The sequence below is a fragment of the Hypomesus transpacificus genome, chromosome 18 (genome assembly GCF_021917145.1).
Source record: "Hypomesus transpacificus isolate Combined female chromosome 18, fHypTra1, whole genome shotgun sequence".
Classification (NCBI taxonomy): Eukaryota; Metazoa; Chordata; class Actinopteri; order Osmeriformes; family Osmeridae; genus Hypomesus; species Hypomesus transpacificus.
In genome coordinates this window covers 9,969,045-9,994,110 of record NC_061077.1, presented here as the reverse complement: position 1 = coordinate 9,994,110, position 25,066 = coordinate 9,969,045, and the positions used below count along the sequence as shown (strand labels likewise).

The following is a 25,066-nucleotide window of genomic DNA, read 5'->3' as shown; positions in this document are numbered from 1 at the left end:
GGCATGATCCACATGTGGGAGGGAGAGAATGACTGAGCTGGGGACGGGGGGACGGACGGCAGAGCAGACGCGTGGAGGATGCGGTCAGAAGGGACAGGATCTCGCTCCCTCCCTTCTTCCCTCAGCCCCCTCCAGTTCTTTCCGCGGTTCCAAAATGGAACGTTTCGGGTTCAGGGTGTCCTATGAGTCCTGGAGTCTGTGTTTCTGCTGAGTGACGAGTGCATGCTTGCTTCCTTCGGACCCGTCACCCAGGATTCGACTGTGTAAACGGCAGGGAACCCCTGTGAGCAGGAGGGCCTCAGTCATCACACTCTTTATCCAACAGGGGCTCAAATGAAGGGTTAGTGTCAGAAGTGGCAGTTTGTCAATTCCCCCACCACTTCGTTCAAGGGGTTAAACAAACACAGGAAACTCACATGCACGTGCGCACACACGCCAGCGCTAATCCAGTACTGTTGTCATGCCATTTATTTCAAACTCAGGAGAACGTCTCTGTCTCCTACACATGACGTGTGACAATGAGGTGTGGAAAAATAGCCATTCTCTTTTTTGCTCAGTTTTTTACTTCTGTCATCACCTAGACATACAATATATCCTCTCAAGTTGTCGCAAAGAGGTTGGTGCTGTTAGGTTGTTCTGTTGTAAGTGTGTGTGTGTGTGATTATCTATTTTAATTGAGCTGGGCTAAAGCAGGCCTGCTTACACTCCAAGCTGTGCCCCACAGATAGGAGTGCGGCAGGGGTCAGGGAGTCTCCAGTGCCTGGTACTGCTGGGTGGCTGGTGGTTCTGAAGCCTATTGGCAGGAAAGAGTATGTGGCAAGCTTGTACACACGTAATGCTCTACTACAGTTTACATTCCGGTGCCGTTCAGAACTATGTGCAGCCTAAAGCCTAAGGAAATATTGTTTGCATAAAGACATAAAGAGATTTAGTGAATGCAGACTGTGTTGGGCGTTTGTGCGTGCTATCACGGCCTCTCCACCATCTGGACCCATCTAGGATGGGCTCACTCAGGAGAGCGTTCAAGTGAAACAGTTTGTTGAGCAATTATTTACATGAAAGAGATGCCCTGCAAGATATTGGATGTAGTACAGTGTGTATTTTCAGTGATATGTTCGCCGGGTCTTGAAGACATTTCTCACAGATTGTCAGGCAGCTGCATGGCCGGGCTTATTGGGGGGGGGGGGGGTGGAATGAATCGTTGAGAAAGTCTTCTCACGGTTTCCTGACAGACCCCGGCTGTCACTGTGGGATGGAATGGGGATATCAGAGTGCTTTGTTTAAGTGTGTGTGTTTGTGTTTGTGTTTATGATCTCTCTCATGGGCACACATCTGTGTGGATGGGGGGGGGGGCTGTGTTGACGGCAGTTCTTTTGGCAGCAGACATGGAGGACAGCTGATGGTTGTCAGACTGTCCCCTCCAGGGATTGTGGCTGGGTGGGGTCAGCCTTTCCTCTTCCTTCAGGCCCTGCTGCTCATTGGTTACCCACGGAGGATAGTGTTGGAATCTCTCCCTGACCCAGGAAAAACAGCAGCTGGATAAACTTGAAGGATGTCCTGCAGCTTTTGTGTGGTGTCACCTGTTGGATGATACCCTTGGAATCCAGGAATCTACTGTCCTTTTTGGTCTGATTTCCTCTTAACATTCTAGCAAGGTAATTGGCATTGTGAGCAAATTAATTCAAAACTGGGTTTTCACCAGGGTAGAATGCATTTTGGCCCTCACATTGTGTGCATGTGTGTTTGGGTGTGCGTGCGTGTGTGTGTGTGAGGGGGGGGGGGGGGGGCAAGGTGAGCGTCCCAGACCTGTCCCTAGGGTGTTGAGGGAGCAGTAAGGAATTGCTGAGAACTCAATGTCAGGCAAGGCATTGCTGACATAGTGGACATGCCCCAACTTCTAGATCGCCATACAAAGGTCACTTTAGCTATTTTCCGCACTACTGAAAAAAAGATCTTATCTGGTCAATAACTGTCTCCTAGATTGTGACCTCAGACTTGTCGTGGTCTGATGAAGAACCTTTCATTATACAGTTGTATAGACATGTTTCTCACCATGGCCATCTCAAGCCTGTGGGCTCTATGAGTCATGTTTTTGCCAGGATGGCAAAGTTGTGTCCAGAGAAGAGGACCCCATCCCAAGGGAGTGGGAAGCAGGAGATGATCACACCAACAGTTGGCTGGTTGACTCCAGTCAAAACAATTTGGCAAGTCAGCGTTTTCCTTTTAAAAAAGGCCCGGGATTGTTGTTATAGTGGTGTTCAGTCAGGGGAGAGAGGATTTGGGGGAGAGATCAAGTTATTTATTAGCTGGAGCCATTTAAATGGGATTCTCTGCCATGATGGAGTCGGGTGGAAATGGGAACTGGCATGCCATGCCCGACTGGAAATGCCATGGTTGGCATGCTACCAGGGAAACATGCAGACAGAAAGCAGTCGTTTGGGCAGGGAGTAGGGGAGGACCAGGTGGTTGAGGACCAGACAGAGGTTAGCCCCTCAAGGGGGAGTATTCTACCACAGATGGGAGTAGAGGATGTGGGAGGAGGGATGAGGGCTTTGGGTGGTACCGCAGACGTTATCAAGATGATCAGATATCAGACAAGGTGGCAATCCTCTTCTAGTAGTAGGGTAAAGTGCCTTGCCCAAGGACACAACGTCAGTTGGCACGGCGGGGAATCGATCCGGCAACCTTCTGATTACTAGCCCAACTCCCTCACCGCTCAGCCATCTGACTCCCATATAATATATTTAATGCACCGGTTAACACTGTTCTTCCACCTCGATGAGAGGCTGCACTCCCCTATCATGTGACGTGAAGAGTGGTTAGGAATGATCCACAAAGAATGATTTTACTGGACTCTCTAACCGGGTTATTGATTTGAGAAGAGCCATAATCCCGCCCCACCGCCACGTACACACACACTCCATCTGATCTTTGTCATATAAGATTGTCAGGTGCAGGAAGGGAAAGAAAACGAATGAAAATGATGTAAAAAGGCGTGCGCTCCCATCTCTTCCCCTAGCTGGTCCAGTAAAGAATGTAACAGTGTCTGGGGCCCGTACATACTGCAGTTACTCTGCTCCTCTTCATTTCACGTGAGGATTGACATGATCGCCACCTGATTTTTTGACACAAGCCCTTTGTGTGGCTGCTGTGCGGATGTGTTTATTACCTCAGGAGGTGACCTAATCTTTCCATGATAAAGTGTTCGTTTATCCCTCTGCAAGGAGCTGGACTGTAATTGTGGTATTCAGTCGACCCCGCTTGCCTGGAGGGACAGGGGTTTGAGCAGACTTACAGATTTGTGTCATCTAAACGTTCTGGTGTTAACCGCAAATGCACACTGCATTGTCTTCACATACTTGCTATGGCTGGGTGTGCTGGAATGCATCAAGGTCATGTTGTTCTATGACATGAGGGATATTTCATTTACTTTGTAAAATAATATGAGAACATGCTTAGCACACGTGGATGCATGATTTATTGTAAAATGACCTAAATCTGTAACCTCCATCTGTTGCACCCTGTCATTTTATAATTGGTCCTGGTGGTGTTTTAAACAAGCTCAGACATATGCACTTCTGCCCGGTGACAGGTGGCATAGATAATTCATGTCCAAGTAAACAAATCACAAGGCCTCATTTCCTGTGTGAAGCAGGGGCCAGTTTCAGGTTTTGTTTTGCTTTGCTCTTTGGGGCCCCATTGGACTAGGTGTAGCCTTGCTTAGGAGACAAGTCAACACCTATAAATCTTGCTGTGCGTGTGTTGTTTGCAGGTGGCCCAGGGCTCCAAGGTATGGGGGGAGGTGCCTCTTCCCGAGGACCTGGAGGCAGAGAAGACAGTCCTGAGGTCAAAGCGCTTCCTGGACGATGATGAGGACTTTGCTGCCGACGAAGCTTCTGGAGGTAGGAAGGACCATCTTGATAGAGGCACAAAAGAAATGTCTTTCAGACACTAAGACAGTTATTCAGAGCAGTACACAGGGCTGGTGGTTAGACATATGTATCTATACATGCTGCCCCTGAACAGCTCCCCACATTAGGTATGTGGAAAATGTAAACATTGCTCAAGGGTGTGACTGGTGCCAAACAAAAGGTTTTACCTATTTTTTCCACCATCAGCATACAATGAATCCAAAGGTTCCCATGTCACCGAACCCATTCACCTCTCTGGAAAACTCCAGAAGGATGTCACACCTGTTGTGCAAATGACTGATGAGTGAGTCAGTGAGGCTTGCACCAGGCAACAGACTGACCACACCTCTGCATGTCTGCTGTTCTTAGATCTGCCCAGTGGAGAGGAGGATGGAAGCACGCCATGGCCAACGCTGGCCTCAGATACGACGGGTAAGACCAAAGACTGGCATTCCAATACGCAGTCCCTGTCTAGCACATTGCCTGCCTGGCCTTGTTTCAGCCTCGACTTGACCTGTAAATGGGCCGATTCAAATATCATATGTAAGCTATTTATAGAAATAAGACACGTTAAACCCCCTCAGCTCTGTATTCTGCCAAACCACTTTAAATTGGGATTTCATTGCTTGCCTGTTGAGACCACTTTATGAGGGCACCATTTTGTTGATCTGAAGGATAGATCACTCAAGTCTCTCAGAGGCACTCTTTATCTTCCCCAACTTTGATCCTGACTTCCGGTGTGTGTGAGTTGATGAATGTAGACTGGGTTTGATGTCTGTCTGACTTTGAATGATGTCGCCCTCACATCCTGCCTCCCCTCTCGTCCCAGTGCTGAAGCTGGTCATAACACAGCCTCTCAGATTTGTCTGCTAAATGTAAACATCATCTTTCTTCCTTTCATTCAGGGGTAGAGGTGAAAACACAATATCATGCATGAAAGAGAAGATAAACAAAAAAAGCTGCAACAGACATGGCAAAACCCCCTTTGTTTTGCATTCCATTGTCCAATATCTTGTCCCGATGATTTTATGCCAGCCTCTTCGAGATTTTGTACATGCAATTACTTTTAGATACAAAAGAAGTACCTCTTTACTGGGTTAATACGTAAGGACACCACGCTATCTGTGAAATATGTGCCACAAACCTTTATAGAAAAGGTGAGAATGTCTGGCTAAGCTTTAGTGGTGTGACTAAGCCTGTCTCCTGTGTTAGTCATGCCACTATACTTGGCCCTGGACCTCTCTCCTGTTATAGCCTGTTCCTCCACCCTTTACAGAGCTCCCTCTTCAGCCATGAACGGCTGGATATGGGAGCTCTTTGTTCGTTTTGTGCTTGTGTATGCTCCTGAACCAAGGCATTAAGGGCTATTTCCAACCAGGCATCCAAACGATCAGAAGCATCTTTGTTTTCAACTTGACTACGATCAGATCATCTCAAAATATGTAGAGATATCACCGGGGCTGAGGCAAGCCACTTGCTGGAGTTTGGAGCTGTGTGAATGTTTCCATGTATCTGATTGCTAAGGCCATTCCAGTGGCTTCCAGAGTGCTGATGCTCGTGGCACATGGATTCAGAGATGAGCATTGTGTTCTCATGTTCCTTCCGGATTCAGGCGATACAAAAAATATCCCCATGTAAACCTTCTTATCCACACCACTGAACAATCCATAGCCTAGGTCAATGGTAACTACTAGGTCTCAACAAACTGTTTCGTCTGTTGAGTCGTTGCCTCCTGGTTTGTCCTTAGTACCAGAGGAGAGCAGGCGAGTGTAGCTCATTACATCATTGGGGAATAATGGTTTTTGTAGCAACATTGCAGGCTGACATCAGAGCTGGACCACGGGCATAGCATGTGCTCTTCCTACAGAAATAGCCCTGCTGAGGCCTGGGTGGATATGTACAGCTACCGTCTTTACTGAAGGACGTCAGGATTGAACTGCTGCAAATAACCATGACTAAACAGGTGTTTAACCTAACAACTTTACTGCACAAGAACAACGCCATGAAATCAAATGAAGCCATGAGAGTACTGTGGTTTCCAGATAGTGCTATAGTGCTGTTTTTAAACCTGCAACAACAATGTAGAAAACTCTGCATGGTGTTAGTCTCATGTTTGTAGGACTTAGCCAAGTCCTGCTGAGAGGTTTGGATCATCCAGGTTCAACAACTTGAAGGTCAGCACAGATTTGGAAGATTCACTGTAGCCAGTGTTCCTCATGCCCAGTTACAAAATAATCTACAAACTTGCGTTCAAATATAACCCTTACGAGTTGATTCATCCAGGATTACAAAGTCAAGTTTGTGATTAAATGTCCATTTGTCTAATATACAGCAGATGTAATCTGTTTAAGTTTGAAGCTGTATGCTTGACACTTGCTGGGGTGGAGTGGACTAAGATTCCCACTTCCATATTTAGATTTCCCAAATAGCTTGGGAAGGAATCCTGGTTTCCTGACTTGGAGGAGACTGAACATTGCTGAGGTTGTCCATCTTTATGGTTTCCCAGACAGGCTCTCTCGCCTTCCTTCCCTACAAATCCCCCTTGGATGAAAGTAGGAACCACGGCTGCACTATGACTCATATCCTGTTGTGATGCTACGTGCCGCAGGTTAAAGAGTTCCCCTGGTCCATGGGACTGACATTTGAAGCTGTGAAAAACATCAGGCGTTGATGAGTCGTAAATGTTTTTGAAAGGGGAGTCTATTTTCGTCCTCTCTTGTCCATTGTTTGAAGGGCCATGCAATCACAGACTGTCATCTTCCCTGCAGAGTGGTAGGCTGTGTCCAACAGGACCCTCCCATGTCCCCTTCACCTCCTCTCTTGACCTCCAAGATCTGTGTGGGAGACATCTTCCAGCTGGCCTCTCATCTCTCAGAATTCCCCTATTTCACAGGCCCCGTTGCAGACATTCCCAGAGCACCATGGGTATTGGACACTTTGTTTAGAAACCACAGAAACAAGGTTATCATCCTGCTCCTTCTGGTCATGTGGTCACTGAGGAACTGGGGTTGTGTGTATAGTTCCTTTTCTCAGTACTAATTTAGGATTTGAGGCTTGAGAATCAATGTCTACAGATACGTTGTTCCTTAGTTGAAGGATTTTTATTGAAGATTTTGACCTACATTGATTGAAATTTGATCACATCTGGGTTGGAAGTATATTTGACAATTCAATTATCTGTCTTAGAATAAACACATCTGTTTGATTTCGAACATCGCCATAGCCAGACATTTTTATCACTCTGCTTCATTAATCATATCAATGTAATGTCATTTTCAGACAAAGAAAGCAGTCTAGACGCTGATCTTCCTCCTGAGGATTGCTAGTGCTGTTTAGTCTCTGTGCAGTTTGTTTAAACACCAGGGTCATTGTTGTTTAGGATGAAAAGAACTGCTTGTGTGAACCTCATATCTATCTTTCATGAAACATAACTCCTATTTTCACACTCTTATCAGTGTCTGACCTGACAAGTACAAGGCCGTTACAAACCCATAGCTTGTGCATGCCATAACTGCCCTGGATCAGGTGAATTATTTGGGGTATCTATTGCAATGAACAATTCCGATTCTGGATCTTCCACCAGCCTGTCAGAACAGATGTTGAAACAGATGCTGATGATACATCAGTGTAATAGACCCTAGGAACTCTAGGGAGGTGAGGGGGAGGTTGATGCAGGGGGTGGAGGGGCTGTGTTTGAGGGGGGGTATTGGGGCTGGTTTGGAGCAGGCTTGGAGGGGTAATGGCCAGGCCACCCAGGACTTTCTCCTAGGGAAGACAGTTGGTGGGATCTGTGTGTCAGTGTTAGTGGGTGTCAGTTAGAAGACTCTTAGATTGTTCCACTGGGGCAAAGGGACAAGTGGCAACAGCTGCTGTTATTTTGGTTTGCCTCTGTTGTTGTTGTACGCCAGTCTTCTCGGAGGTGGTCGTACATTGAGACGTCAGCGTCACTGACGGGTTGGGGGGGTAAGGTTTAGGCCCTAAACTTTAGGGTAACGACGGGGTAGAATACAGTGTATGATGAAGGAAGGGAGGAGAGGGAGGTTATGAGATGAGTAAAAATACCTCAGAGAACGACATAGGGAGAAAACTAACATTTTTACATTTAAAGAAAGGACATGGGCCAAGGTAAGGTTAAACAGAATATAGTTCACGGGTCACTCTACAAAATTGAAGACCATCTTCCTCATTGATTTCAGCTTTTCTTCCCTGGCTCCATGTTGTTACTCTCTGTTATGCCAATAACAAAGTCGTTGCCTTGGAGAAATTAATCATCCCCCTTTTCTTCAGGCAAAAGAGCCTAGTCACACTAAACAGAGAAAGATAACGTTTCAAAGGGCTCTTTTCATTTGGCCTGGTCCAAAAACAGGGTTCAATGACTAAATGCTCAAGTTGATCTGTTAGTCAGCAAGAATGAGTAGGTCGACATGCTAGCGTGTAAATTCATATGTATTGTTCATTTTAACACATGTATACTGTACTCTATTGTCCCACACCGGTTCAGAGCTTGTTTTGATTGTGTCTATAGGGCTTCCTATTGCACACTTGGGAGGGTGCATCAAGATACTAATCTCTCTCATGACGTTTCAAAAGTTAACAGCTTGATTTTCTGAAAGAATAGACTCCCAAAATAATACAGTCACAACTTGTTGGACGTCACAGTAAGAGGACAGTTGCCGTATCTGTTCAGCTTCTGAAACAGTAAATACTTTGTCCCTGTCCATGACCTGTGAACTGCAAGGACCTCAAACTAGAGCTGAGCCACTTCTTTCTCTCTCTTTAATGGCAGTTTGATGCTGACAAGGATCACAACTTCCCCGAAGCCTTTGAAGCTGTGGATGCTTCATTAACACTAATTAGCTTGGGTCACCATTCTTGAAGGGCCAACAGATCGGCCAGGGAGAAAGCCTGTTTTTGTGTCCCTGTTTTCAGTTTTCTGACCGGAAATGTTCCCTCATGGACCTTTTTATTGTTGGGAGGAGCTGCAGTAATCACTTCCGAAGACCCCAAAATGTCAGTTTACTGGCTGACCCATGTAAACTGAGTCTTCTTCCTTGCACCGATGCAGAGAGGGGAGCATGAAAGAGTCTGTGCTGGACAGACATGTGCTCAAGCCACAGTGCAGTGTCAGCTGAGATGTGTCCATGTCTGTATGTGTGCAGCTGGAAAACAGCTGGAGCCTGCAGACTCTTGATTATATAGGAGTTGTTGGCTGTTTAGTGTTTTGGCTTGGACTAACACTGGAGACTGCAGCTTTTTTGTTTGTTCCAACACTGGAGACCGTAAACAGCTTAAACTTACTAACTCATACAGAGCAGAATAGGCATGTGCTGTGAAATGTGTGACCTGAAATAGTGTCTTATAAGCACGTAACCCTACATTTCATGCTCAATACTCTAACCAAGCAAATGGGGGGAAAAATGAGTCATCTGACTAGAGAAACAGACCATTGATTGCTCTGCCAATACAATACGCTACAGTATTAATGCTTCTGTGACACATAGTGGAACTCTCTTAAGATTTTCCATTCTTTTGGCAAAACAGGAAGTTCCTCCTCCCAGATGACGCTCCTAAGCCGCTGCTTGTAAAGGGTGGATCTCTCCCAGAAATTCTGTGGAGAGCAGAGAGAAATGTGCTGGGTCTGAAGGATATCCTCCTTATCCCCCTCACATAATGAGATAAATCTTAAGAGATTACTCCTGACTCTTCTTCCTCTGTGGAGTGTCAGAGCCAGGCAGTGAGACTGTCATGTGTGCCTGTCAGACCCAATTAGTTATCAGATACTGGCCGAGGCACTTTGCAAGTTCCTTGGATGGACTTCTGGTCATCAGTGTCAAATAACAGATATATGAGATTGGTACCTACTGTATATTGCAGTCATGTTTTTACTGTTTTTTTTTAATGGCTGAAGTGGTTTTACTGAGCTAGCGGACCTTTTCCTTTCTCCATGGACCTGTTTCTTTTGACGTACTCTTTACCTATTTGTCTTTCTAATCGTCACTTTCTCTTTTCTCTTTCTCCTTCCCGCTGCCTCCTGCTCTCCTGCTCTCCTGGGTATTTAACTGCTCTGCACCTGCCTTGGCTAACTTATTCCTTCACCCCAAATGTGTCACACTTTTCTTGTTTGATCCCCCGACCCTTGGCCCCTACATTTACCCTCCTGGCCTCCACACCGCCCCCACCTCCTTCCCTGCTCCTGCCCCTGCTCCTGCCTCTTCCTCTAGCCATAGCTGACCTGCTGGGACCTCCATATCTGGGGGAGATACAGAGCTCAGACCAGCCAGACTACAGTAAGTCCTCTGCTCCAACCCGCTATTCATGCTGGTCATTCATGGTCAGCATTCTTACTCATCCAACACCCTGGCAGTCTCTGCAGTCAGGCACTCTGCTCATTCACTCTGACAGACCTCCTTAGACTGCAGCGGGGCGTGAAGTGTTTGAGTTAGTCAGCTAGTCAGGTTTTCCCTTGTGGCCTGCAGGCAGCAGTGTTTTTTTATGCCAATGGAAAATGATGGGCTTGTTCCATGGCGTAATAGATTTAATTCCTTCCCTCAAGACAACACTAGCATTTCCATCTAATAACGGCTAAACAGAACATGCATTTGTTGTCTTTGCTGTAGATGTTTATGTGGAATCTGCCCTGAGAAATATCTAGCAACAAATACTATTTATTTCCCTTCACACCTTACAAGCTTGTGGTTATTTTCATGTTCTGGGCCTACCCAGAGACTGGGAATAACTGTAGGAAGGGATAACTGCCACCACAATCATGGCCATAACAGAGTCAAAGTGTTCTGACACACACTCATGTCACTTTGACATTTACTTGATGTGCTTGCAGAGAACACAAAAGAGGCTCCATTAATACAGGGGCCAGAAGTCTTTCCCAGGGGTTCAACAGTGAGAGGCAGACTATATTGGCTGGCCACCAGCAGCAGGGTTAAGTAGCAGGGGTCCTGCTCTATCAAAACCCAGGCTGAGAAAGCGGGCCCCCACACCCTTCACCCTCTCAGCCTGAGAGGGAGAGAGCGGGGTGCCAGAAGGAGAGAGAGCCTCTCATATTGGGAGGCTCCCTGGTGGGATGGGTATTAGTGTTCCCTCCCTCCCTCCCCCCTCTGTCTCCCTCTTTCCTTCCCTCTACCACGCCCTCAAGCTGTGCTGATTTGGTGCCAAAGGCGCCGGTCTGGGGTTGAAGGTCGAGGCAGAATCGACTGAGCTGTAAAGACCAGGCTGGGTCAGGGCTGCTCTGCTCTGCCCTAGCCCACTCTCAGCTCTACCCTGCTCTGCTTCCCCCGGCTCAATCAGCTCTTTGTTTCCTGCACAGGCCTCTGTGTGTTCAGAGGGGGCCCGTCTTACAAAGCCACCATAGTTCTGCCGCATAGCTTTAATAGCTAAATAAGTTTGTGAATTAAGAGTTTGGAATGCTGTGTTTTCCAGGCTTCCATTTTTCTCTCTCTCCCCACTCTCACAGTTTCATCGCCCTTGGTGGTGCCTGGCGGGGGTTTCCCCTCATGGCAACAGAGGGAGTGAGTGACGTTCAGGAGAATGCAGGTCGGCCCTCGTTAGCAGCGGGCCACAACCCGGCGCAGTAATCAAAGGATCCTGAATAACAGTGTTGGGCCTGCGCCCGCCCTGCCGCACTGTCAGAGCAGAGAAGCTCAGAGGAGACTCGGTCGCTGGCCGCTCCTCGCCCTCTCGGCGGCAAGCGCCCTCTGAAGTGATTTGATTAGCCACGGGTCAAATGAGGCGCTTTGATGAGCCTCTTTGATCTTGGCTGTCCTCTGCTGCCTGCCTGTTCTTCCCGGCAGGCCTGTACGGCACCCCTGCAGAGTCTGACGCAGCCTGCAGAGAAACAGACAGCCAGGGTATGCTGGACTCTGTGACTGTCCTGTCCTGTTTGTGTACACACCCTGCTCAGGGAGCTGGTTTTAACCGATATTCAGTTTAATCTGCAACAAATGAGGCTTTTCCTCAGCAGAAAGGAGGGCATGAGTGTCCTGGAGGCACCAGGACCTTGGTCCAATCTGGTTGGTAAAGTGGAAACTGCTTGTGAAGGCAGCTGCCCACCAGGCTAAGTATTGCTGCCAATTGTACAGTTTGACCCACCCCCTCATGACCCCCGCAAGTTCCCAACACAATGAGCACACAGCAGCTTGTGTGTGAAGCACACTGTACTCAGCTTTTAATGAAGCTGGACTCCCAAGGCTGCATGATAAATGCACGCTGTCATCGTTCACGTCTGCTGATATGTAATTATCGAGGGAGAGAAAGGGAACATGAAGGAGCCGAGGGAAATGTGTCTGTGTGTGTACAGTATGTGTGTGTGTGTATGCTGTGTGTTGCGTGTAAAGTATTTGTGTGTCCATTGTGTGTGTGTGTGTGTGTGCGTGCATTGGTGTGACCCAGAGGCCCCAGGGTATGCCTACATAAAACTCCTCAGGATAGTCATGGCAAGTGGCAACTGACTGCAAGAAAAATAACAAATATTGACTTCCTCCCTGAGCCCAGACCCTCAATCTGAGGCTGGCAAACCCCTCTCAACAAGGTGTTGGCAGCAGGGTGTCATGGGGCTCCCTCAGGGCCAGGTCTATTTAAAGGCTGCTGCCTAGCTTGGAGTGGCTCACTCTGAAATCTATAGGTCAAGAAGTCAAATGACCTGGGATCAATATTATTATGATAACATACATTTAGGATTTGTTTCTGTGAACATGCATAGGTTTGTATAGCATCCATAACTGCATACTAACACCAACCGATTTCCAGGTCAGGCTATTTACTCTACAGTTGTAGCCTTAGTATGTCTGTATGTGTATGTGGTGTGTGTGCGTATGTGTGTGTGTGTGCGTAGGTGTGTACAGGGGGATGAGTAAGCAACTTACATTATATATGTGTGTGTCTCTTGTTAGCAGTGTGTCTGTGGTGAGGCTTGGTACACTTCAGTTTGAGTTCAGACCTCACCACAAGTGTGATATGGAAATAGACCCTGTCATTTGTATGTGGCTCCAATTTTGACCACAGTAATGCACATTGATTCTCTTTCCCAAACATTCAAACCAAAAGCTTGCCTGAGGGGAATTATTCTCAAAACATTATCCTTAGCTCAATTCATTTTTAACAAGTTGACCACAAAGGAATACAGAAAGTACCTTTCAAATAACAATATCCCTGGCACAGAGACAAATGCATGTTGATGTTGTGGTTCTCTGTCATTCTGAAACAGTTATGCTCAAGTTAACTCTCTCTCTGTATCTTTCTCCCCTCCCACTCTCTCCATCTCTCTGGGATTCCAGTTTACTACAGAGCTCTGGTGAACTTCACTGACTCCATAGTGTACGGTCCTGAGTTGGATGACATCTACTCAGCAGCCTTCCAGGAGATCTCGGATGCGGTGGTGGACACGGTAGGTTTACCTCAGTGGGGGGTCCTACCTGGACACACACCAGGAAGGTAACCTGCACAGTCTGCTCCACATTCCTGTCAGCAGTGGTACTGCAGTTCACATGGAAGACAGCACTCAGGTGGTCAACACAATTTATAGTTAAAGTCAGACAGGTAGTCAAGAAGAATGGACAGGAATGAATGACCTGCCGTATGTTTATACTCGTGTGTTTTCCCTACAGTTGGAGTCAGAGTACAACAAGATCGATGGCATCCAGACAGTCAGTGTGGTCCTCATCAAGTAAGCCTTAACTCTTAACTTGTGTTCTCCTAGTTGGTGATGAAGAGTTAGTAACAGTTGCCTTCAGGGCCTTCCCTCTATAACGTGCCCCTGTGGGTCCGTGGTGTAAACAGGAAGATGGTGCGTGAGGATGGTGTGGACGTGTTCGTGGAGATGGACGTGGGCTCCGAACACAACCTCAACCTCGAGCAGATCCGCACCGTGCTCTACTCCACCGTCAAGGAGGGCGCCATCGCCTCCTACGTCACATCCGTCCAGGGCTTCCAATTCAGACGACTCGGAGAAGGTAACGGGATGGTCACCTGACCCCCTCCTCGCCACTGCTTTCATTGGCACTTTGCTCATGCTCTGACCGAGGTTTCCAGGGAGGCTAGGGGCTCGACAGGGGAGTCGTGGGGCCGCCTGAAGGGCTGGAATGTAAGAGGGAAGAAGGCTCAGGTGCTGCTCTTAACGTGTCTCTCTGGTTTTTTAGCCCAAGCTCTGCCCCCAGTGGAGCCTTTAGCAGTGCCAGGTTTGTACTGGGCCATGTCATGCCATGCCTGTTGCATGGAGACTTTCAGACTGGCGTAGACATCACTGCCGCACCTGTAGTATGCCACTGATGATGATGATGATGATGATGATGATGATGATGATGATGATGATGATGACGATGACCTCTATGGCCATGTGTTAGCTGGATCATGCAGTCTGAGGAATGTCAATGCATGGAAGCCTGAAGAGTGGACGTGGCATTCGGGCACCTGTAGGAATGGCAAGGTCTTTGCATGGCATGGTACACTGCAGTCTGCTCCTATAGTCAGCTTGGGATGTCGGCGCTCTTTTATACATGTCAGCGATGCAAGAAGTAGCTTCAGTCAAAGAAATCGACATGTATGTGTCCAATGGTCAGGGGGTGTCGAGGGATGTTGAAGCATAAGTGCTGACAGCAAACAATAGGAATCTTCAAAGGAAGGGTGCTGAACAGTACGCTGTTCCCAGGGTTAGTAACAATACTCCAACAGAGTCATCCCAAAGCAACCAGGCTCCAGCAGTGTCCCATAGTGGCTGTAGCCTTGCATGACCCCTGACCCCCTCCCCTCCCCCGCATCTCCCCCAGTGCCCCCCGACCCCAGACCCTGCACGTCGGACGAGCACGCCTGCCGTAGCGGAGAGTGCATCCGTCTGGAATACCTGTGTGACAACAGGCCCGACTGCAGAGACATGAGTGATGAGCTGGATTGCGGTGAGTGGCATGGGGCTGTGGAATGTCCGGGGTCGTCACACAGCAGCCGAGTGCCACGCCCGGCTCTGCTCGAGCACGCCGCCGAGCACGTCCCGGGTGGTGTGAGGTGTGTGTGGAGATACGCGGTGTGTGTGTGAGATATCTAAGGTCCACTGTGTTTCTAGATAATAAACGCCCCGGTGCGGCCACGCCCACCCCTCCCGCCGTCACCACCACCATCAAGAAGGGCCCGCGGCCCCCCTCCCCGCCTGGCCCCTGCAGGGCGGACCAGGCCACCTGCCAGAACGGCGAGTGCATCCCGAGAGACTACCTGTGTGACGGAGAGAGGGACTGCGCCGACGGCAGCGATGAGATCCGATGTGGTGAGCAGCGCGCACACACCTACACACACATGCACATACGAAAATGCGATAACACTTTAGATGAGCTCACCAAATTCAAAATGCACGTCCAAAAAGACGTGCGCACACACACACACACAGGTCATCTGAGAATGGAGCCTCTGTCTCTACAGGAACCCCCTCTCCCTGTGAGCCCAATGAGTTTAAGTGTAAGAACGGCCGCTGTGCCCTGAAGCTGTGGCGCTGTGACGGGGACAACGACTGCGAGGACAACTCCGATGAGACAGACTGCCGTGAGTCCCACACAACTCCATCCTTTTCTCTGAACCGTCATCCAATCACACCAGCCCAAATAGACTGGAGAAACCCTCTTTTGAACATGGGAGTCAGATGTTGTCAGTAACCCTACATGTGCCTCTCCCTCTGGACTGCAGCCACCAAGGGTCCTGGTGACACGTGTGCCCCAGAGCAGTTTGTGTGCATCAGTGACCGTACCTGCATCCCTGCCAGCTACCAGTGTGACGAGGAACCAGACTGCCCCGACCGCTCGGACGAGTATGGCTGCAGTAAGTCCCTGCCATGCGGACCGTGACACCACCGTGACCTTCTCCTCGACACGGACACATTCCCACCCACCCACTCACACACACACATACACATGCACATCATCTGTTCCTGCTTGGCTCTATCTGCTTCTGTGCCTCTCCTGAATGGTCACCCTTAAAGTCCCTTCAAACCGTGTGACTAATTTGTAGTTGCTCTGGCCTCCTTTCACACTGGCTGAGTGGGAGACACAGAGCTTTTGTGGTGTGTCCAAGTCCACAGAACTGAAGGATTGTCCATCCATGGCAAAGACTCCCATTCCCTTTGACTATGGGACTCTTTGACTTACATTGAGACACTAAATACCAGTCACATACTGCCCTTTTAAAATGTGGAAACTTGTTTTTAGTGTGTGTGTGTGTGTGTTTGTCTGTGTACAGTGTGTGTGTCATGTGTCACACTGCTCATTATTTAATGTGGGTAAGGTTCATGGCTTTCACGTGTTTTCTTCTTTCCTTTCAAGCTCCTCCCACAGTGACCAGCCCTCCGGAAGAGTCCATTCAGGCAGTGCGGGGGAAGACGGTGACCTTCAAGTGCACAGCTGTGGGTGTGCCCACTCCCATTATCACCTGGAGACTCAACTGGGGGCATATCCCTGTCAGTGGCAGGTAGGTTCTCTTCTAGATTACCCCCCCCCCCCCCCTTTTCATTATCACCCACAACCCCAGGCTCATTTCTAAAGTGTGGAATTAATGTTGTGATGCATCTTAAAGGAGCATCCAAGCATGATTGGAAGTGGCAGTACTGTATGTCCTTTTGGGAACAAATTGTTAAACTGCATGGATTGTTCTGGAAAATTGATTTGACTTTTCCATTGTGTGAAAAGGAGTCTTGCATGTAATTGATTGGAAACAGACCCTGAAGATTTCGAAACTCGTGTGGATTTGTCAGCTTTCCAATCTTGGCGTCCCTCAAAATGAAATCGTCATGCGTAGTAGTTTCAGATTTTCTTACCGAGCCCAGATAGCTGAGCTGCTTTGGAAATGCGTCATGTTTCAATCAGGTCTGACTTTAATTATTCAGAATAGCTCTGCAAACTTGACTTAGCCTTGTTTGCAGTGCTGTGTGACAGTCATTGTTAATGGGACCTGACCTTTGCCTTGTATAATTGATTTGGATAGGTTGCCACATCAAAACGTTATTGTAATGAAAAATGACTGTAAAAATGAAGTAGAATCCCATTCAGTAAGCACCCTTCTGACATAAATGTGTACTTTCCATACTGCCTCTCTTAGAAAGCCTCCATGACTAAGCAGAGCAGACAGCAACTCAGTAGGACTGGGTCACATGACAGAAGAGCTGTGTAGCTCCCTTATGTACAGTGGGATATGCTGTACTAGTCCACCCAAAGCAGTGTTTTGAAACGATCCAGCCACTCCACTGGCCAGCTTTTCTCCAGTCTCTCTGTCGACGCGAGCCCACAGCCCCTCCTCTGTGTCCCCCAGGATCACCATGATCAGTGAGAACGGCCGGGGCACCCTGATCATTCGCGACGTGAAGGAGGCGGACCAGGGGGCGTACACCTGCGAGGCCATCAACGCCAAGGGCCTCGTGTTTGGCATCCCCGACGGCGTGCTGAGCCTCACCCAGGTCCCCAACGGAGGTACTGTAGCCCTGCCACGTGCCACATGGGCACCAGGCCTCACAGCTGTCATCAATGACGAGTCACTGACTCGTTCTTTACACTGTCTTGCTGCCTCATGCTTATACATTCCACAGTAGAGGAGAACATATGGCCAGGAGTTTTTTTTCTTCTTCTGTTGAGCCGACGTCGACAGGAAAGACATCTGGCCCTGCATTGAGCCAGAGTGCGTCGTTGAGGTCCCCTAAATGTGTGTCTCTGTTCATTGTGCACGTGTCCCGTCGTCCTATGTCCTCAGTTTCGTCATCTTCTCTGTACTCGTTGCCAGACGACTGTCCAGCGGGCCAGTTCAGATCGGAGGGCCGCTGCATGTCCTGCTTCTGCGCCGGGATCACCAAGACCTGCCAGAACACGGGCCGCTACCGCAACCAGATCCACCTGCGCTTCACTGACGAGGACGACTTCAAAGGTAGGGAGGCCACTGAGGCCTGAGCCCCTGATAGGATTATGATGAAGGACCACTTCGGCTAAACAAGCTCTTTGAAGAGGGTTTACCCACCTAATGACCTCTAGAGCTTTAACATTGAAGTAAACGGGTTGCAGATGAATCACATATCTGATTTGGAGGTCGTTGCTTGTTCACTGAATCCCCCCCCCCCCTTTATATTTTTCTTTCTTTCCTGTTTTTAACTGTGGAGTTTCTTTTATTTAGTTATTGTCTGTTTTCATGGTACTGACCTGAGGAAAGTCTTAAGTGAGACCAAGTGAAGTCTTAAAAATAATAATCTTTCTCTCTGTCTCTCTTTCTCTCTCTCATCCAGGGGTGAATGTAACATATCCCTCCAGACCAGGCACTCCTCCTCTTTCCTCCACTCAGCTCCTTATCAACACAGACATGGAGGAGTTCCAGCTGGTCGACCTATCACGTCGCTTCCTCATCCTGGACTCCTACTGGATGCTGCCCCGACAGTTCCTGGGCAACAAGGTGATAATCCACCCCACACTCTACCTCAACCACCTCACTACACTTATGATAGCAGATATCCAATTAACAATCCATTTGAACTTTTGGTAACACTTTACTTTAATGCAACCATGTAACTACATACAAAAAGTATAAACAGTGTAGGTACATTTGTATCGATTTGTAGTTTTCAGAGTTTGCTATAGAGTTTTACTTTTATTATAAGTAGAATTCAGAAGTGTGTAAGAGATAAGTGGATACTATATGAGTAGTAGTGGTCATTTTATTTGATTCCTTATTAATAATTTTCCACAAGGAATGCACATATAAATAAATAAAGGTGAGGCATTAAATGTTCATACTGTAATGGGGCAGTTTTCTTTCAGAAAGAGAAAAAAGCTTGAAGGTTGTGTAACCAAAGAAAGATCCATGTTAACTCTATAACATCCACTTACCTCTGGAAAGCCCAACCTCCCCCACACAACATTTCTCTTGTGTAAACACTAATGAAGCAAGTCAAAGCAAATCCTCTTAAGTACCATGCTAGTCTAGCTATTGCTATTTAGCTGCATGGAATGTAACATTAATGTAAAGCATTTGGCCATAGAGATCTATACTCTTTTCAGAAGAGAAATGCACGTAATAATTAAATATCACACAGTCCCAAACGACAACCTTTTCCATGTTGTAAGGACACCGAACTGTTGTGTGTTTAGATTGACTCCTACGGAGGCTCGTTGAAGTTCAAGGTGCGCTACACGCTGGCACGGGGCCTGTCTGAGCCTGAGGAGAAGCCTGACGTGGTGCTGGTGGGGAGCGGGCGCAGGCTGGTCTATCGCCGGGGCAGGCCCACCCCCGCCAGGCAGGTCAACCAGAAGGACATCCAGTTCACTGAGGTGGGTGGAGCTCTCCAAACATCTACACCAGCTTTGCTCGGTTCTTTTTGTACTTTCTATTTTCATTTTACATGAGTCTACTCTATGTTAGCTAAATACTGTACCTTGTTTATTACTTTAGGTTCAATAGTTTTATTTTGATCTATTCTAGTTATAATACTATAACCACAGTAACATTCTAGTTGCGAAAGCCTGAAAATCAAACATTCCATTGCCAATAACTATGATAAATCATAATAATAATAATAAATATGATAAATCATAATATGAATGTGATTATAACAATAAACCACCCTCCAGAGCTGTCTAGCACTGTAGCAGGGAAGGGTCGACTTGCATATGCCTGTCTGATGAAAGGCTCACGTGTTGTGGTGACTGACCCTGGCTGCTGCTGTAGGAGAACTGGCAGCACTCTAACGGGCAGCAGGTGAGCCGCGAGGAGCTCATGATGACGCTGGCCAACCTGGAGAACATCAGCATCCGCACCGTCTACGACAGTCACATGGTCAGCGTGGCGCTCAGCGACGTCGTCATGGACACCACCACCGTGGAGTACAGTATCCAGGGGCCTGCCAAGGGCGTGGAGGAGTGCAGGTGAGAGGTCCTAACCACAGGAGGGTGGAGAGAAGCTGGTGATGGGATTTCCTTCTACCCATGACTATGGGGTTTTTGAAAAGGTTAAACTATCCCTGGAGTAAATGTCCAGGGATAGTGATTGTGCAGTGGTTGAACTGAGCTTTTGAAAGTTAACCTCATTTGTCTGTCGGCCGGTCTGTCTGTCCTAGGTGCCCAGCGGGCTACTCTGGCCTGTCCTGTGAGATGTGTACCTCTGGGTTTGAGCGCGTACCGGGCGGAGCCTACCTGGGCACGTGTGCCGGCTGTAACTGTAACGGACACGCCAGCGCCTGTGACCCAATCAGCGGACACTGTTTGGTGAGCACAGTTCCTGATTAGTCAGCAGGCCTGTCAATCTCGGGATTTGAACACATTTAAAACTGGTCCTGGTTTTAAATGGTTTTCCCCTCCCTCAGAGTTGCCAGCACAACACAGAAGGGCCTCAGTGTGACAAATGTCGACCTGGCTATTTTGGTGACCCCAGACGAGGTCGTCCTGACGACTGCAAGCCCTGCCCCTGCCCATACACTGAGACGTCCCGCCGGTAAGAGGTCACCCATGTGACCACCCATGTGACCACCCAAGTGACCACCCAGCACACTCATATACACACACACACAAACAAGTAGGTTTTTCCCTCAAGTAGGTTTATGTGTCTCTGGGGAAAGGAAAGTAACACTGGTTCATTCATTGGCTAGGTCATCCTCTGACCTGTCGACCACCCATTAACTCACTGCCTCATGCAGTTAATAATGAGGTTGAGCTGGGGTTGTGTGTGTTTGTTTAAAGGTTCTCGGACACCTGCTTCCTGGACCATGACTCTCAAGCTACATGCGACGCCTGTAAACCAGGCTACACAGGACGCCGCTGTGAAAAGTAAGGATGTGACCTCATAACCTGTCCTGCTTCACCAGAGCTCTGGAGCACTGTCAAGATGTGGTGTTAACACGTGATGGTTGATTCATGATGCCTCCTGCTTCCCCCAGGTGTGCCTCTGGTTACCAGGGCAACCCCCTGCAGCCCAACGGCAAATGTGTTGTAATCCGTGAGTAAATTATTTCCACCAGAAGGCCAAACATTCTATTATCGGATTCAATAGGAACAGGTATTGCCTGGCTGGTTTCACCTATTCTGAAGTCTTTCATATTATGCGGCTGGACTTAAAAAAAGAAAAGGCTTGAGCCAGTGTAATGAATAACATTGGTGCTGGATGATTTACAGTAGGGTATGCTGTCACTGACCAAGTATGTGGACGGGCTGCAAGCCTCCCAGGTGCACCTTGCTCTGATCCAAACAGCATGTCTTCTCCTCCCCTCATCTCTCCTCCTGTCCCCTCTCAGAGAATGGACAGTGTGATAACAAAGGCACCATCAACTCCAACAGCAGACCGTGCAGCTGCAAGGTAATGCAACACAATTCAAACAGTCATAGGAAAGAAGTCCGTCTATTGTTGTAATCAGTAGTAAATCTGTTTATCATTGTACATCATACTCGAATCTTTTATCTGACAGAGGACTTTATACTTTCTGGCATCGGTATCCTAGGCCTGTTTTGACCATTCAGCTGATATGGGATCATCTTTTATGACATCATTGATGAGCTTGACAGGCTTCTGCAGGACAGATGTGGAGACTCACAGTGTGTGTGTGTGTGTGTGTGTGTGTGTGTGTGTGTGTGTGTGTGTGTGTGTGTGTGTGTGTGTGTGTGTGTGTGTGCGTGTGTGCGTGCGTGCGTGTCTGACAGGCCAACGTGGTGGGGGCTCAGTGTGATGAGTGTAAGAGTGGCTCCTTCCACCTGTCCCAGGCCAACCCAGACGGCTGTCTCCAGTGTTTCTGCATGGGCGTCACCAAGCAGTGTGCCAGCTCATCCTGGAGCAGGGACCAGGTACACAGCTCTCAGCCTCATGCTCTCAGCCTCATGCTCTCAGCCTCATGCTCTCAGCCTCATGCTCTCAGCCTCATGCTCTCAGCACAGGGTTCAACCCAACCACCCACACGCACACGGGTAGTGACCAGGTCAAATGTAGCTGAATGGCTTCACTATTCAGTGCCACGATAACAGGAGAATGACAGAGGCTGACTGGGAATGAGGTTCAACTATGCTGAGTTGTGTACGTGTGTGTGTGTGTGTGTTTCAGGTCCGTGGGGGAGTGAACGGGCAGCTGTTCACCCTGTCCAACAGTGGCAACACCAGGACCATCACAGAGGGCATCTCCCAGAGGGGCACCCTGGAGGTGCTCTACCGCTCCTTCACTTCCGTCCCCAGTGACATCTACTACTGGGTCCTGCCTGAGAACTTCAGAGGAGACAAGGTGAGGGGAGGGGAGGGAAGGGAAGGGGAGGGGGGTTGAGGGGGGGAGTAGATGATTCTCCTTAAAAGCTAGGATGAAAGCTAGATTAGTCTCACTCAGTCATGTCTCAACAGGTTTCACTCATGTTAAGAGATTCAGAACTGCCCAATCACTTAATCTCTGGATTTTGCATTCATGCACAACGTGTGTGAGAGTTGAACTGTGAATTATCCCCCAGAGTTCTAGAGTGAAATACCTTTCCACCATCACCCCACGGGCCTGTTGTTGAACTTCTCCTTGCATGTTGCCGTCAGGTGACTGCGTACGGCGGCGAGCTACGCTACACCGTGAAATACGAGCCACGGCAACGCTCGCTGGTGATTGACGGACAGCCAGATGTGGTTCTCCAAGGCAACGGCATCTCCCTGGAGCACTTCTCTCAGACCAAGCCCCTTCCCCGTGTCCCGGCCACCATCACAGTGTCCTTCAGAGAGGTGTGTGCCTGTGGCGTGTGTGTGTGTGTGCCATTCACTTCTGGGTCCTACTCTGCCCTGTTGATGTTTTAGTGGTTTGTTTAAATTGTGTAATTGGATTACCTTTAACCCCAACTCAAATTCACACCGTAATCTTCCGTTAAATCTCCTGATCTAATCCTGAGATTACTTCATCGGCCTCATTCCTCTCCCTCTCTTCATCTGTGCCAGTCGGCGTGGCGGCGCGCCGACGGACAGCCCGCTACTCGTGAGCACCTTCTCATGGCCTTGGCGGATATAACAGTGTTCATGATCAGAGCCACCTATGCAGACAACATGGCTGAGAGCAGGTGAGAAGCACCAGAGTTTCTATCGCAATTCTAAAGTGACACCACACCGCATGATACCTGGACAGAACAGACCTTGTAAGTGTATTCCTCCTTCCTGCTGGGCGCAGTCTGTCAGACATCAGGATGGACATCGCAGTGCCTCACTCCACCGGTAACGAGAGAGCTCTGGCTGTGGAGGAGTGTGCCTGTCCTCAGGGCTACCGAGGGCCGTCCTGTCAGGTACTGTTACACACACACACACACACACATGCAGACGCAAAACATGCATACACTCTCTGTCACTCAGACACGCACGGTCACACATATACACACACACACACAATGGAAGTGTGTTGCCATTAAAAGGTTTGGTAAAGACGCCTGTTGTGTGCCGTCTTGTCGTCTGCAGGAGTGTGATGTGGGATTCACCCGCACAGGGTCAGGTCTCTACCTGGGCACGTGTGAGAGGTGTGACTGCAACGGACATGCCACTGGCTGTGACCCAGACACTGGAGACTGTCTGGTAAACCTTACCTCCTTTGTTTACCCATCCTACCTCACTGCCACTGTCTTGTCCTGCCCCCCATTGTCTTGCTTCCCTCTCCCCCTCACTCCTCCAGTGCCCGGACAGCACCTGCTTTGATCTTTGCTATGGAATGCACTTCCTCGGCACATCTTGATGTGGAAAGAGACTCTAATGTAGCTCCCACAGGCATAAGATCTCACTCTACCTTACTCGGTTTCTCCCTGGGTATTTATGGATGTGTGTGTGTGTTTTTGTTCTCTCATAGCAATGTCTCCATAACACTGCCGGGCCCAGGTGTGACCGCTGTCTGCCTGGTTACTATGGCAGCCCTGCCAGGGGAGATTCTCAGACCTGCCAGCCGTGCCCCTGTCCTGGGACCTCACCCAGCAACCAGTCAGTTTCCCCCTCACACTCACCCTGCAGCGTTCTTTTATCTCGAACAGAGAGTGACCGTCCCTGTACCGTGTGATGCACACCTGTTCACATGAGGTCTGACTGAAGCCTCTTCCTGCAGGTTCTCCCAGTCCTGCCACGTGGACCCAGATGGACAGCCCACCTGTGATAACTGTCCCACTGGATTCTCAGGGCGGCGCTGTGAGAAGTAAGATTTCCACCCATCCCCCCTCCCTGCCCTTGCCCCTCCGGCCCGCAGTGTTAGCTGGTCATTGCTCAGTCGTTGGTGGGTGCTGGGCTGCTGTGGACTGCGAGGTGGGCAAAGGTGACTCAGAGGGTTGGCTGGCACTGCCAGGTGTCGTGTAGAGAAAGGGCTGAAGCATGTCTGTCTGTTTTTCCAACCAGTCATGATTGAGTGGTGTTAGTGGACAGGGATGGGAGATGCAAACCTCCAGCAATGCCACCCATTCCAGTGATTTAGTAAGGGAGACATATCTGTTGGATTTTACTCTATGTGGTGCTTTTTCTTTGAGTTTCACAGCTGACAACTTGTCAGTGTGTGTTGTCGTGAAAACCCAAAAGATTTTTGTACTTGACAATCGACTTCTTATCTTAGAAGTATATGGATTTCATACGTAATGGGTCACAGTTTAAGTGTGACAAAGAAACTGAACTGAAAATCCAGTGTGAGAGAGAACTTGTTGTGATCTTTGGTGGTTTGAAGTTGTACTTGTGTCCTGAGGAAATCTTTTCCCACGGCTTGCTCTAGCTTCTGTGCCAGAACCTTTTTCACAAGCTGCTCTCTGCTTAAGCTGAACTTCTCCGGGTCACCATCTGTGGGCTTTCTGGACTTCTGTGGTCAGTGTTTATGTATTCTGTCAGGGGCATAAACAAGATGGCATTATGAGGACTTTGTCTGTCAACATCTTTACATATCTTTGCAACTATAAATGCAAAGATGTCAAGGGAATTGTGTTCATTCTTTGTATGTTTTGCTTTGATTTGCCTGTCAGTGCCATGTCTGATTTTGATGTTTTGATGTTAAGAACATCTACAGCAAACAGTTGTGGGGAACCATTTTCACAAGAGCAGTTCCTCCCATTGGGCTGTGGAGAAGCTGTGTTCAACTTCAGTCTGGAGAAAAGTGTGTACCCAGATGGGAGTGGAGATGAGCCCGAGTGGGAGGACACCACAGAGGACTACATCTACAGGACAGTGACCACCTTTCGCCCCAGGGATATA

General features: G+C 48.5%; 1 protein-coding gene across 4 annotated transcripts in view; it reads left to right on the top strand.

The window, feature by feature from the left end:
• Positions 1-25,066, top strand: part of hspg2 (heparan sulfate proteoglycan 2) — a 77,682-nt gene that overhangs the window by 17,474 nt on the left and 35,142 nt on the right. For all 4 annotated transcript variants that reach the window (XM_047039557.1, XM_047039558.1, XM_047039556.1 and 1 more), the window contains exons 2-29: positions 3,773-3,902; positions 4,281-4,343; positions 13,199-13,308; positions 13,529-13,587; positions 13,701-13,873; positions 14,687-14,812; positions 14,977-15,174; positions 15,327-15,446; positions 15,588-15,719; positions 16,220-16,364; positions 17,202-17,359; positions 17,637-17,807; positions 18,160-18,323; positions 19,019-19,198; positions 19,596-19,792; positions 19,984-20,131; positions 20,230-20,357; positions 20,603-20,689; positions 20,800-20,858; positions 21,154-21,215; positions 21,557-21,697; positions 21,951-22,124; positions 22,418-22,597; positions 22,808-22,926; positions 23,034-23,145; positions 23,315-23,428; positions 23,697-23,824; positions 23,946-24,032. In XM_047039557.1, coding sequence (XP_046895513.1) covers positions 3,773-3,902; positions 4,281-4,343; positions 13,199-13,308; positions 13,529-13,587; positions 13,701-13,873; positions 14,687-14,812; positions 14,977-15,174; positions 15,327-15,446; positions 15,588-15,719; positions 16,220-16,364; positions 17,202-17,359; positions 17,637-17,807; positions 18,160-18,323; positions 19,019-19,198; positions 19,596-19,792; positions 19,984-20,131; positions 20,230-20,357; positions 20,603-20,689; positions 20,800-20,858; positions 21,154-21,215; positions 21,557-21,697; positions 21,951-22,124; positions 22,418-22,597; positions 22,808-22,926; positions 23,034-23,145; positions 23,315-23,428; positions 23,697-23,824; positions 23,946-24,032 — 3,665 coding nt within the window. The remainder of the gene's footprint in view (positions 1-3,772; positions 3,903-4,280; positions 4,344-13,198; positions 13,309-13,528; positions 13,588-13,700; positions 13,874-14,686; positions 14,813-14,976; positions 15,175-15,326; positions 15,447-15,587; positions 15,720-16,219; positions 16,365-17,201; positions 17,360-17,636; positions 17,808-18,159; positions 18,324-19,018; positions 19,199-19,595; positions 19,793-19,983; positions 20,132-20,229; positions 20,358-20,602; positions 20,690-20,799; positions 20,859-21,153; positions 21,216-21,556; positions 21,698-21,950; positions 22,125-22,417; positions 22,598-22,807; positions 22,927-23,033; positions 23,146-23,314; positions 23,429-23,696; positions 23,825-23,945; positions 24,033-25,066) is intronic.